Source organism: Eretmochelys imbricata, chromosome 5, assembly GCF_965152235.1.
Source record: "Eretmochelys imbricata isolate rEreImb1 chromosome 5, rEreImb1.hap1, whole genome shotgun sequence".
Lineage (NCBI taxonomy): Eukaryota > Metazoa > Chordata > Testudines > Cheloniidae > Eretmochelys > Eretmochelys imbricata.
In genome coordinates this window covers 35597789-35611399 of record NC_135576.1, presented here as the reverse complement: position 1 = coordinate 35611399, position 13611 = coordinate 35597789, and the positions used below count along the sequence as shown (strand labels likewise).

Here is a 13611-nt window from a genome sequence, read left to right as displayed (position 1 = left end):
GCTGACACCCATGTGGTTAGATGGGGAAGGATTCATTGCCACAGTCTGAGATCTGGGGAACTCTGAAAATGCTCAGTGGATACCCCCAAACTTTTTCACAAGAGCCCAGAGGTGGAGTCCCAGGACTGTGCTGTGGAAGTGGTAGGGGCAAGGGATGTCTAGTAACCACTTCTGGAGCTGCTGAAGAGGGGATATTTTTCCCATAAGAGCTGCGCTAAACATCTGCGAAGCACAAGAGGCCCAGAGAACTCCCAGAGCCAGCAGCTGTAGGAGCTGTTTTCAGCTGAATGGGGCCTTGTGCTTTTTTTTTCCCAGGAAAGCAGCAGATGAAACATCAGGCATAGTAAAGAAACCTGTGCCAGAAGGCACAGAAAAGAGGCAGCGTGGGTAGATGTTGCTAAAACATACACCATTTTATACCATCACACCCCATTACAGTTATTATGTGTGCGTGGGAGATAAATATATTTCCTCTGCCTACAGTTTCAAAGAATGCATGTTCAGTACTTGGCAAGGTGCAAACAAAAAGTTTGTGCATCTGATTTCCCCACCAGAGTTCCAGGCACGTGACACTAGAGAACCAGACAGGCGCTGCCTAAACCAGAAGTTGGTTGTACAGGAAGAGCAACAGTGACGTAGTTGCCCTAGTGTAAGCCCCTATTGTAGACATGCTGCATCAGAGTAAAACACAACTCCTTTGAAACGAGAATAAGATATTAGAGCAAGTCACAGTTTGCAGATGTGCGCTAGGGGTTTGCACTGGTTCAGCTCCATCAGTGTTGCTGGGTCAGTGTATACAGATCTAATGGAGGCATGCCACAGTAGTGAATCAGGCCCAAAGTATTTTCATTTATGTAATTAAAGTACTTAGAAAGGGAAAATAAGGAAGTTGGGGGCAGGCTGTATCTGGCCCTGCTTGGGAACAATACAGGACAGTTGAATTCTGACCTCCTGGTGAGGCAGAGCCATAGCACCTCCACCCACCTCCATGCTGCTGGCCCAATTCAGTAGGGTAATGCACGCTGCACCATAAAAAAGGGTGATGAGAGCCCCTGCTCCAGCATGCACTCCCCCGAGACAGCCAAAATTGCTTGAGAGATCCCTGCTGCCCCCCCACACACACACACACACACAGCCCCTGCTTTCGCACATGAAAATACTCCAGTTCATACTGCTGAATAAGCAGTGTTGAACTAGGCCCGGCATTCTTAAGTGTTAGCATGGCTACTTCCTTGTGGAACAGTCAATCAGATGCCAAACTCTGCACCTGCTTAGAGCCAAATACTTCCCTTGCATATGTACACACACACACACTTCCCTTTGGCTTCACTAGGAGCTTTGCATGTGATTTCACCACAAACACAGGAGAATGTCTGTAGGTGAGTGAACACCCGGTCCTGTCATTCCCGTAGTTTCACTTGCTCTATTTAAACAGGGCCTTGGATGCTGTTTTTCCCCTTTCAGTCAAACAAGCAATAATCTTTGTAACCGGAAGGAAACTTAGTTGCATCATGAAAGCATGTTTACTAAAGTTGAGACCAAATGTAATTTCTTTAAAATGTTCTAAATCCCAGATAATGCTGCCACTTAAATACAATAGTGGCAAAGGTTCTAGAAACGCCTTAAAAAGGTTTCCTCACTGTGCTGTGTTGCCAATTCTCATGACTTTTACAGAAAGTGTCACAGTATTTGGTCTTTTTCTTAAAGCTCCAGCTCCTGGAGTCAGGTAATTATATGAAAATTTCAGCTTTCATTTAAAAAACAAAAACAAAAACACGTTTCTAGGCTTTAGGGTTGGAGAGAGAAGTTGGAAAACAGAACCCTAAAGACTCAAAAATCAGAAGGGGGGGGGGAAACCAACCAACACACACCTGATCTATTGCAGCGCAAGTTCATGTTGTTTGAATGATGCTAAGTTTATCAAACTTGTGCCCAGAAACATTTGCTCCTTGGCAACAATTAAACTTTCATTAGTACACGTAGTGTGATGAAATCATAGATTATTTGTTGGGATTTATAGGGGAAGACTTGACAGCTTTTTCTTACTCTGACTTACTGAGAGTTACTTGAAGTTCAGGCTCTCTGAGAACAAGACTGTACCCTTTGGAGCTGTGGGTAGAGGGCGCCCTTTGCTTATGGAAGGATCGCGGCTGCCTCTTCAGCAGCTTTCCTTTCTCTCCCACTAGGTTCCATAGAAGGCTCTCGCTTGGCCTGGGGAATTTCCATATAGAGAAGGTGGAGGGAGTAGGCAGGCTCCAGAAGGTGGGAGCACGAGGCAGAGGAAATATAATTTTCCTCACCCTCCATCTCCCATAGACAGCCCTTGAGGAGAGTTAATATGGCCTCTTGAGCCCTCTAGGTGCTGGGAAACCCCTTCAGGGGGAATAGCTGGCAGCGCAGGCTGGAGGTGAAGCCACCCATGGCAATGCAGAAGTGCAGGATCTGCATGTGGATGGCCTGGAGTCCCTCCTGAATCCTATGGTTCAGGTTACCTTGGAGACCCCTGGTTTCTTTGGGGAGAGGTGATCCCTCCCTCCAAAGGTATAATAAAGAAAAGAGTTTCCTAGTTCAGTGGGTGTTTCCTTTAGGGCCATGGTCTAGCCCTATGTTTGCTGGTGGATAAGGTGTGTAACCTGTAACTCTTTGCTAGGTAGGTTTCAGAGTAACAGCTGTGTTAGTCTGTATTCGCTAAAAGAAAAGGAGTACTTGTGGCACCTTAGAGACTAACCAATTTATTTGAGCATAAGCTTGCGTGAGCTACAGCTCACTTCATCGGATGCATACTGTGGAAAGTGTAGAAGATCTTTTTATACGCACCAAGCATGAAAAAATACCTCCTTCCACCCCACTCTCCTGCTGGTAATAGCTTATCTAAAGTGATCACTCTCCTTACAATGTGTATGATAATCAAGGTGGGCCATTTCCAGCACAAATCCAGGGTTTAACAAGAACGTCGGGGGTGGGGGGGGGGTAGGAAAAAACAAGGGGAAATAGGTTACCTTGCATAATGACTTAGCCACTCCCAGTCTCTATTCAAGCCTAAGTTATTGTATCCAATTTGCAAATGAATTCAAATTCAACAGTTTCTCGCTGGAGTCTGGATTTGAATTCATTTGCAAATTGGATACAATTAACTTAGCCACTCCCAGTCTCTATTCAAGCCTAAGTCATTATGCAAGGTAACCATTTCCCCTTGTTTTTTCCTACCCCCCACCCCCGCCCCCGACGTTCTTGTTAAACCCTGGATTTGTGCTGGAAATGGCCCACCTTGATTATCATACACATTGTAAGGAGAGTGATCACTTTAGATAAGCTATTACCAGCAGGAGAGTGGGGTGGGAAGAGGTATTTTTTCATGCTTTATGTGTATAAAAAGATCTTCTACACTTTCCACAGTATGCATCCGATGAAGTGAGCTGTAGCTCACGCAAGCTTATGCTCAAATAAATTGGTTAGTCTCTAAGGTGCCCCAAGTACTCCTTTTCTCTTTGCTAGGTAGAGTTTGCTTGTGTCTTCAGACAGCTTTTTCATTTTTCAACTTAACTTGCTGTCTGCTGGTTTCATGTGTTTTCCCAGGAATGCCTAAGGCGTGGGCTGACTATTTAACTTTGTGAAACTTTAAAAAAAATTTCTAAGTTCTAAATTTTTTAAAAAAAATCTGAATCAAGCCTCACCCTTCAGTTCCCTCATTCTTCAACATACTCACAGCCGAGATCTTTCCTCATGCAAATAGTGTCCTCCCATTGAAGTGAAAGGGACTTCTGATGAAGTGAGCTGTAGCTCACGAAAGCTCATGCTCAAATAAATTGGTTAGTCTCTAAGGTGCCACAAGGACTCCTTTTCTTTTTGCGAATACAGACTAACACGGCTGTTACTCTGAAACCTGACAGGGATAGTTTGGTTTTTTTTTCTACAGAAGTGAGGGCTGAACAGTCGGGCTGTTGATGTTCAAACAGTGAATAATAAAGAATTGCAAATAAGGAGAATTTAAGTAAATAAAAGCTATTTACATCTGTTCTTACAGGGACTTTTCAAAAATGTGCCTCTGCCTTTGAATATACACATTTATTTATTTTGATTTATAATAAACAAAGGGGCTTGTCCACTGCTCTGGATCTCAATATTCAGCTATAAGCTCACTAGCGTAATCAGGTCATCAAAACAACTAACCAGAGCTTAGATGATTTCCCCCCTAAATGCAGGCCCTTCAACTGAAGACATGCCATGTTGTTTTTCCAGTCCACCAGCTACCGTGGAAGAGGAATGGGGTCATGACACCTCCATGTTCCCTGCAATGTGCCTAGCACCACTGATGGTAACAGTAATCCAGAGAGTACACAGGCAGGGCCAGCTGTGATCTAACCCTTAGATGAGCCACTGACTGCCAGACTATTCAATAATAATGGGATGGAGCCATGTGACAGAAACAACAGGTGAATAACAGATGATTAACAGACATCTTCTTTGCAGATGATCTGTGTGTAGCCCCCTGGCTGAATGCCAGAACATAAGTAAGGGGCATGCCCCCACACCTTTTGCATGCCCACATATGTTTTAATTTTCTGTATCTTATCAAAATGCAGCATCATGACTCATCTTCTCCTAGGGTACCAACAAATGAATCCTCAACAACAAAAATAATGGAAAGTTCTGCTGCTTTGTAGTACAGAATAAAGAACCCGCAGGAGCACACTCATTTGTTAAAACCACACCATAACTCATCCACAGAAACCAGTTGACACAATACTGTGCTAAAAGGGAGAAAGATCGCAACTCGTTTTAGTCATAATCGTAGTACTTGATGAACCCTGTGCACTCTTTACAGAAATTTCCATATACATATAAGGTGTCAAATAGACAATGTCAGTGTTTCATACAACTTTTATTCGAACAATACTTACAACAAAGACAGGGACAAACCAACACTTCAGCCAGACAGCTTTTCCTCAAGGAATCCTTGGTCATTTGGTAGCTTTTGGAAAGCACAAAGGCTATACAGTAGAAACTCAGAGTTATGGACACTTCAGGAATGGAGGTTTTCCATAACTCTGAAATGGTCTGTAACTCTGAAGAAGAGGTTATGGACTTCAGTGACATGCAGGGCTGGTGCTGCATCCGCAGAGTGGGAGGAGCCAGGGCTCAGGACAGGGAGGGAAAGTTGGGGCTTCTGACTCTCGGGACGGAGGCTCAGGGTTTCTGCCCCGCAGGAGCATTGGGGCTCAGTGCTTTAGACCTGGGGGGGAGCGCTGCGATTGGGGCTTCAGCCCCGTGGCTCCAACCCCGGCTTCAGCCCCCTCAGGGGGGCCAGGGTTCGGGGCTCTCCACAGCTCCGCTCCCTGCTTCAATGGGTGGGGACCGGCACCAGGGCTCTCCACGGCTCCATTCCCTGCTTCAACGGGTGGGGACCCACACCAGGGCTCAGGGCTTTAGCTACGGAGGGAGCACTCAGGCTGAAACCGGTGCCCCTTTGTAGCTAAAGCCCTGAACCCCGGCACGGGGCTGAAACCAGGAGCGCAGCTACGGGGCTCCCCCTACTCCCGTCTAAGCCTGGAGCACTCTAGCCTGGAGTGCTAGAAGCCCAGAGCCCTGACTGCCCCACCCCCCTGCAGCTAGGCTCTGACCCCCCATGGCTGAAGTCCTGAACTTCAAGGCTAAAGCCCCGAGACAGTACAGTATTTGCTTTTTTTGTGTCTGCGCTGCTGCCTGATTGACTTCTGGTTCCAGAGGGTGTCTGGTTCACCGGTAAGTCCGTAACTCTGGTGTTCATATCTTTGAGGTTCCACTGTAATATGATTATGGCTGGATAGTTATTTTAGAAATACGTCTGCTAACTGATCCAGTGACAAATATTTGTCTGTAGTGTTTTCAGGGCCCTTACAGCAGAGTTTTTTGCACAATACAATCTCCCCCCAAGAGTGGCACAAAACAAAACCACATTAGGACAGTATGGTTCTGTAAGAGTCACTGCATCAGTGGGTGCTTTGAGGATGAAGCATCAAGGATACGGGCAAACAAATGACATCATGGATTCACTTGGGAAGTATACAGGCTTCATTCTGATTCTCATCTGTATAACTCCATTGACTTCAGTGGAGTTATTCTTAATTTACATTGGTGTGAAATCCATAATCAGATGCCATGAATTCATAGGCCCAGTTTCTGAGCTGTGTCCAAGTAGTATTTGGTTAAGCATCGGGGAGAGGAGAAATGTGGAGATGGTGTTAAAGCACCTTTATATTCCCAAATGCTGGGCTGCACCCATCCTGTCCCCAACATAAAGTACAGCAGCCTCAGGGCTGCTTTACTTTTTACTGGCTTCCAGTCCCAAAGGGTATTGTGGCAGCCTGGGAACACCAGGAGTAGAGATGTCTCAGCCATGCTTCCTCTATGCTGGTGTAGATGAAGAAGTGTGCATAGGTTGTACACCACCCAAGGAGTCTTCCATGTGAAATCCTCATGTGACTGGATCTTCTGGATTTACAGAAAATACCTCAGAAAAAGAGAAATATTAGGGGCAGTGGGCATAGGACCATTCCAGAATAAGAAGCAAAATTAGTTAGGACTACAAAATAACAGTAATCTCAAATACCTTGTTTTGCTCAGCATTCAACAAAAGGGATCCAGGGTAATTAAAGTGATCATTAAAAAATACAGAAACTGCCAGTTCTAGAGAGGGGCAAGTTAATGTTTTAAAAGACTGAGATGAGGAATTTTCAATAGAGTACCTGATGACTATAAAAAGTACCTGATGACTATAAAAATTAAAAGGCAAATGAAGAACTATACTTTTAAGGAGGAAAAATTAGAAAACCATTGGCCAATTGGATGAAATGTTCAGACATATTTTAAGGGAGCCATTGTGTCATTATTTGGGAGAAAAGATTCCAATCAACACACTGCTCAGGTTTGTTATCTTTGATGCAGTTAGCGATTTGGCAGATAACAGGAAGCCAGTGGATATTGTATATTTGGATTTCAATGTGGCCATCAGTTAATTATCACATTATAAGCTTCTAAATAAACTGGAAAAATGCCAACTGATAAAGTACCATTGCACGGAACACAAACTAATTGTTAAACAAGGTTGTAAAACAGTAATCATCAAAGGTCCAACTCTCTGTTCCTTACTCTTGCTGAGCAGTACTTACAATTGTAATCCCATTGAAGTCACTGGAACTATTTATATAAGTACAACTCACCACGATGAAGGGGTGCAGAATTTAGTCCCAAGTTAAGACCCCCAGTGTGGAACCGAGAGAAGGGAATAACAGAGCCTAAGCCAATCTGAGGGTTTATACTATTTTGTATAGTCTTGATTAAAAACAGAGAGGAAAATGTAAATGCTCTTCAAAGGGACACCTGCAAATACATGTTTGTATCCGTCTAAATTCTGTGTTTCATAAAAATCAAAACATTTCTGAGAAAGTATTAATGGATGTTTATATGCTGTCTTTCTTTGGATATTTCTATTATGGTACCTTATTTGTTATTTCTACAATGCCCAGAGGCATTCTAGAAAACTCACAAACCAGACAATTTTGGGAGGGGCAGGAATTCTCAAATCTGAAATAAACAGAAAATGCTGTTATTGTATTTATTCCTCCCAAGAATAGACAGCACAGTCTAACATGTGCTTCATTGTTAAATGCTTCTCTTCCCCTTACTTGTTTTCCAGAGTGGAAACAGGATTCTGTGTTCCATCATTCTGAACCATCACCAGGGTCCATCGATAATAAACTATGACGATGAGAATGGGAAGACGTGTATGCACATTGCTGCTGCTGCAGGTTACAGTGACATTATCAGTGAGCTGGCTAGAGTCCCGGAGTGCAATCTACAGGCCCTTGATGTGGATGACAGGTACCCATGGAAATGTACTGAAAGTGCTGGAAACCCCCAGCTCTAAGTCCCATTGTATTACCTGAGCCTAAGAATGTCTGTTTAATAATCATGTTTCCTGTTCTACAGGGCATGACCTATTTAATTTAACTGAATTTTCTGAGAATTGTGTGTGCTTAGCGACTCTGGAAATCAGGCCATGATATTTATACAACTGCTGACTCATGTAAATGGTTTTTTATGCTATTCCTGGAAGGAAAAGATGGTGATTATATACAGGGGGTTGTTACTGTTTGATTCGCTAAAATTAGGCATTTCTTCCAAAATACCAGAACAAGAACCTACAACTTTGGGGTGAAGCTCTGGCCCCATTGAAGTCAATGACAAAACTCCCATTGATTTTGGTGGATGCAGTCTTTCACCCTTACTATTCTAAGATGTTAGAGCCTAATTTTCCAAGATGCTGAGAACCTCATCTCCCATTCTCATAGGAAGCATTTTGCACCATTGTATTGTACATGCAGAAGATTCCTCCTCTTTACTGTTTAGGGTCCCACTCCTGTTTCCATCAAAGTCGATGGGAGTTCTGGCATTGAGTTCAGTAAGACTAGAACCCGAGGGCTGTCAGTAACAGCTCTCAGACTTAGTTCAATTATGGGCCTATTCTATTCCCCATAAAGTCAATGTCAAAAGTCGCACTAGCTTCAGTGGGAGCAGGATTGTTCCTTTAGGATTTACACATTGAATTCTTTATGGAAAAGTCCTATAAAACTTAATAGAGATTAAACCAACAGGATTCTACAGATTTTACCCTAAACATCTTCAATATGTAAATGAGAAAAAAAATTCTATTAAATTCCCTCACGTTTTCCTTTAACGGATACCATGTTGGAGACTGGACAATGCCTTGTAAACCCTCATTAGCTGTCCTTTCAGTTCTGTTCCCTGTTACGCTCATTTGAAATTAGTGGGTTGCACCATGTTCACACATTTCCTCTTATATTCACCTATCGTCATTCACAGTCTTTCTTATTTGGCATGTTCTGTACCTTGCAGCTTGTTTCAATTTGAGAAATATAAGCTGTGGTTTTTCTGGGTAATGTTACAATTTTGAGCCCAAATATTAGTTTCTAGACCCTAGGCCCAAATAATGCTTCTTTCACTGTGACTTCAGAGGTTCCTGGTTGCAGAAAATCAGATAGGTTCCCCTACACAAAAAAGGATCAGGACAGCGTGATTTAGAAAATGGATCTGCCTCTGTATGGGTCTTCTGCTGATCATCGTCCACTATGTAATAGGAACACAGCAGCAAAAGAAGCTACTGCAGTCTGATGGATGAAGTAGCAGTTGCAGAGTAAATCCACTACTGCTCTGTGGCTAGAGAGAGCATCCTTTCCCCTACACCCTCACAGATGGGTCCAGTGCAGAGGTGGGAAGGATTTGCCACTAGACAATGGAGACTAGAAAGCTTTTCTTCAAACTCCACACTGAGAATTTTAGGCAGTTCTTTCCCTAGTTCAGATCCACCAGTGCTAGCAATCATGGAGTGTTAATGTAGATCAACCACAAGCATTTTTACCACCACATCATTGAGAGTGCTAGTGGATGCACTCTGTGTAGATGCGGGCTAAGTAATACTGAAATAGTTCTCATTGGGTCATTAATTTGTTCCATATTTTCCCTAGGACGCCTCTGCACTGGGCTGCAGCAGCAGGGAAAGCTGACTGTGTACAGACGCTGCTGCAGCTGGGGATAGATAGTAGCTCTCGGGACATCAATGAAAACACTCCTCTGACATACGCCTTGTACTGTGGGCACACAGCATGCATCAAGCTGCTCTCTCAGGAGAACAGGTAAAGGAACAAGAAATCAAAGAACCTCTTGCTTTTGCCAGCAGGTCACTTTCTAGAACAGTATATCAGTAGGAAAGAAATGACATTTCCTTCTCTCTGCATGCTACAGAGGAGTGTAAGAGCCGCGTAACTACTGAAATTAATTTGCAGTTCCTATACAACGATTGGTTCACATTCTTCACTATAAATAGCAATGGTAAAGTCAGTCAACTAATGAATGACCTGTCTCAGATAGGGTTCAGAATAATAACTGTAGGGTTCAGAACAAATCAAACATGAATTTAGTTGTAAATCAATACAGCAATGTCTCCTGCACAAAATACACTTTATGGGACAATTTTTGCCCTCAAATATCTGCCTTCTGTGGAAGCCCATGGAGGTTAGCTATGTGTTCATGTAACCACCATTGGTTCATGTAACTATGGCAGAATTTGCCCCACTAAATATAATAGTCATGTTCAATAAATGGCTAATAATGTAAGCTTTCATACCCATAACTTTAAAATAGTTTTCACCCTTGATAAAATGTTTTTGTCTATGATTACTTCTGTGCCTTGCTGTCTACATGTTTTCACTTTTCTAAACCTCTTCTATTAAAGAGGCTTTATTATTTGTCTGTCTACCAATTATTTTTCCTTTTATCAATGGCTCCAATTTTGTTCATTTAGGTTCTCCTTCACTGGTAGAAAAACTCACTTATAAAGACTGAAAGCTATCATGCTTTTTGGGTTCTTTTTCAGACTTTTGTCACATTTCTTTATCCTGCCCTTTTCTTTCCAATCAGCAGTCAGTATTATTTCCTGTGTACAAAGGGTGAGACGTACTTCAAATGATCTTTGAGGCTGCTGCAAACTCTACTTCCTGAGCAGCCTCTAGAAGTTGATTATTTAGGCAGCAACAGCCTCCTGTAAAACCTGCTGAAGCCAGACTACGTCAAACTATGATCTTTTTAGAGCTCCCAAAACTGTGTGAGGTCTGCTCGGCACTTGGATGAGCAACCTCCAAGGAAAGTCCTGGGGCACAGTAAAAAAATGGTATTGATTTAACGGTGGCTTTGTTTTGCTGAACCATTGCCCCTCACGTGGTGCTAGCGATTGCTGTGCAGTTGGAAATACCTGCTTTCAAATTTGACATAAAACAAAGGCTGCTTTGTCTTTCAAGATCCCAATGCATTTTTTCTTGTTAAAAGGAGTCCCAGTGTACTGACATAAAGTGCATTTATACTCTGAAAACTGCCCACAAAATTGGCACCCCAGGTTCCAAATCTATTAATGTCTCAAAGATTCCAGACCAAATGTACTCAGTTTCCAAATAAAAAAAAGGTTGTTTTTTTAACTACCTGCCCTGTAAATTCAGCCTGGCATTTGAGTTAAGCTCTGTTATTTTTGGCTAATGCATCACCATCTAATGTATTCTTAATACACACAAAAAGCAGATCAGTTGAGTCAGAAGGCACCGTTTTTAGTTTCTTTTTTGATCATAAATGTCCTTTACATTCCAGTTTTGGCAATACCATTCAACCTACTTAAATTACTCCTGCAGCTTCTTCTGGATATGACAGTCTTCATTTTGTGTGCTAAGACAGGCAAGATTTCTTTTAAGATTCAGGACATTTGTACAAAAACTCTGAAGGATTTCCACTTTCCGTTCTCATATTTATTTATCTATTATTTTCTAGTAGATCTGAGCCAGTCCATCACCCTCCTTCACAGAACAATAAAATCCTAAAGAAGGAAGGAAGATTCAGTATGCTTAACCAAATCTTCTCCTGCAAAAAGAAGAAAGATGATCAGAAAACAAACCAGAAAGACAGAGGCAGAGACCGATATCAAAGGGAAGAGACCTCGGAAGTTGATGACATTATCACTACATTTGATTGCATTATGGACACGAACTGTAAAGACAACTCCGAGGAATGTATGACCACTGTTGACTTTAAAAGAAGAAGCACAGACACCCAGAAGTACCTCATATCAGAAAAGAAGCAGCCAGAGTGTAATGGACTTCCTCCAATAAGAACACAAAGTCTCCCCCCCATTACTATAGACAAATCTTTTCGAACAACTTCCTACAGTGCAACTTCAAGTGTCTGCTTGGCTACTAATGCCTATCATTTTGCACACAGGTCTCAGAAAAGTAGAAGTGAACATGACTTGTTAAATCACAGAAGTAGCTGCCAGACTTTATCAGACAATCCTTGGAACACAGATGCTAACCAAATACTCTCATATAAAGTCTGTACTGCAACTTCTTCAGATAAACTGATAGATGGTTTACTCTCTGAAAGATCCAGCCATGTGCTTTTGTGCCCTCCCCACCTTCCCTATCTGCCTAGTTCTCCATCAGGTAATTTCTTTGTTCAATATCCCCCGTATCATCTAATCTCTACAGACATGGCAGGTTGGATAGGGGCATGTTGGAAATATAGGTAAGTCTGACTGCTGATATTTCTAATTTTTTTAGTTTATTCTTCCTGTATGCAGTAGGACTTCCAAAACAGCATCTTAAGAGATTTTTAGTTAATATATTGTCTTTTCAGCACTTCAGTTATATGTGCTGTGTTCAAGTTTATGTTGTCTTCAGTGCTGAATTAAAGTTGGTAAATTTACTGAGAAAGTAAATGCTTTTACCTAGTATTTTGTAAGCTGTTCTATAATGATAATGAAACTAAAGAAGAGCCTGAGCTACAAGGTTCTGAAGTGAATTTGGAGCTGACGTTTGGCAGTTTGGGATCCCATGTTTTGATTCATGTCTGTCTCTTCATGAATCTGTCTATCAGGCCCTGATTCAGGAAATAACTTAAGCATACAAGCAATTTTAACTTCATTCCCAATTGTACTTCTCGCATGCTTCAAGTTCAGCACATGCTTACGTACCTTCCCAAAGTGGGATCTTAGAGTGCACCAAGCACCATAATATCTAGATGCAAATTGAAAATTAAACAAAAAAACCCGCTATTTGTACACCAATTCCAAGAATAGATGTAATTTAAGTATTTGTATCTACCACCACTGCTGTTGAGGGACTATGTCAGAGCCCACTATCCTTCAGTTCAAGGAGGATTGGAAAGGACTCCTTTCTGATACAAACTCTTAACTGGTCAGATGCATCACTATTGAGCCATGGCTGCCTCCTGCATGGCAGTGAAGACTGAACAATCCACTAAGCTACTTACTGCACAGTAGCTGAACTTTCATTACATTTGTAATAGAGACTCTGTAGACAAGATAATTTCAGAATAACTGATGTTATGCAAATAAGGGCTGGAAATTATTTGTAGAGGATTAAGTAGAGCCAGGTTCCTAAAAGTTTGACAGACCTTGGCTGATTAAATTCACACAGTCTGGGACCCCAGATCTCTGCCTAGGGATGTTTTTTTCCCTACCTTCCCCTTTGCCATCCTTCTCACTACATGCACCCAAGACTCCAGATGAACTAGCAGTGATTGATGTGATGCAATCATCTCTAGATTGAATTCATAAGGGTTCACTTCACACAACCCTTAAGAAACAAATCCTGTCGGACTTTTTTGCAACCCAAGCGTAAACTAAAACCAAGGAGGCTGAGGAATCATTTAGGGTCATGCAAGAGGTTTTCACTCAGAGAAATGGGATAAAACTGAATAAAGGAAAACGGAGACTGAATATTTGGAAACATTCCCCAAGTCTGTGGAGCACTTTCCCTGGGGAAATGATGAAAGCCCTATCACTTAAGTAATTTAAATCTAGATTGTTGGCTTTTCTTAAGAAGGCATAATATGGTAAGGGTCAATCCTACTATGCTGGAGGGAGGGAGAGATGGACAGACAGACAGGATCATCTAGTTGCTATCCTTCCAAGAGTTTTCTGTGTCTTAAAGCCCCAATCTTGCAAATGAATCTAAACAAACAGACATTTGTATCCACATACAGACCCCATTA

At 42.2% G+C, this 13611-nt stretch overlaps 1 protein-coding gene across 1 annotated transcript in view; it reads left to right on the top strand.

The window, feature by feature from the left end:
* ANKRD55 (ankyrin repeat domain 55) overlaps positions 1–13611 on the top strand; it is a 68950-nt gene that overhangs the window by 40503 nt on the left and 14836 nt on the right. Inside the window, exons 7-9 of the mRNA XM_077816286.1 lie at positions 7676–7860; positions 9525–9692; positions 11371–12038. Of these exons, the coding sequence (XP_077672412.1) occupies positions 7676–7860; positions 9525–9692; positions 11371–12038 (1021 nt within the window). The remainder of the gene's footprint in view (positions 1–7675; positions 7861–9524; positions 9693–11370; positions 12039–13611) is intronic.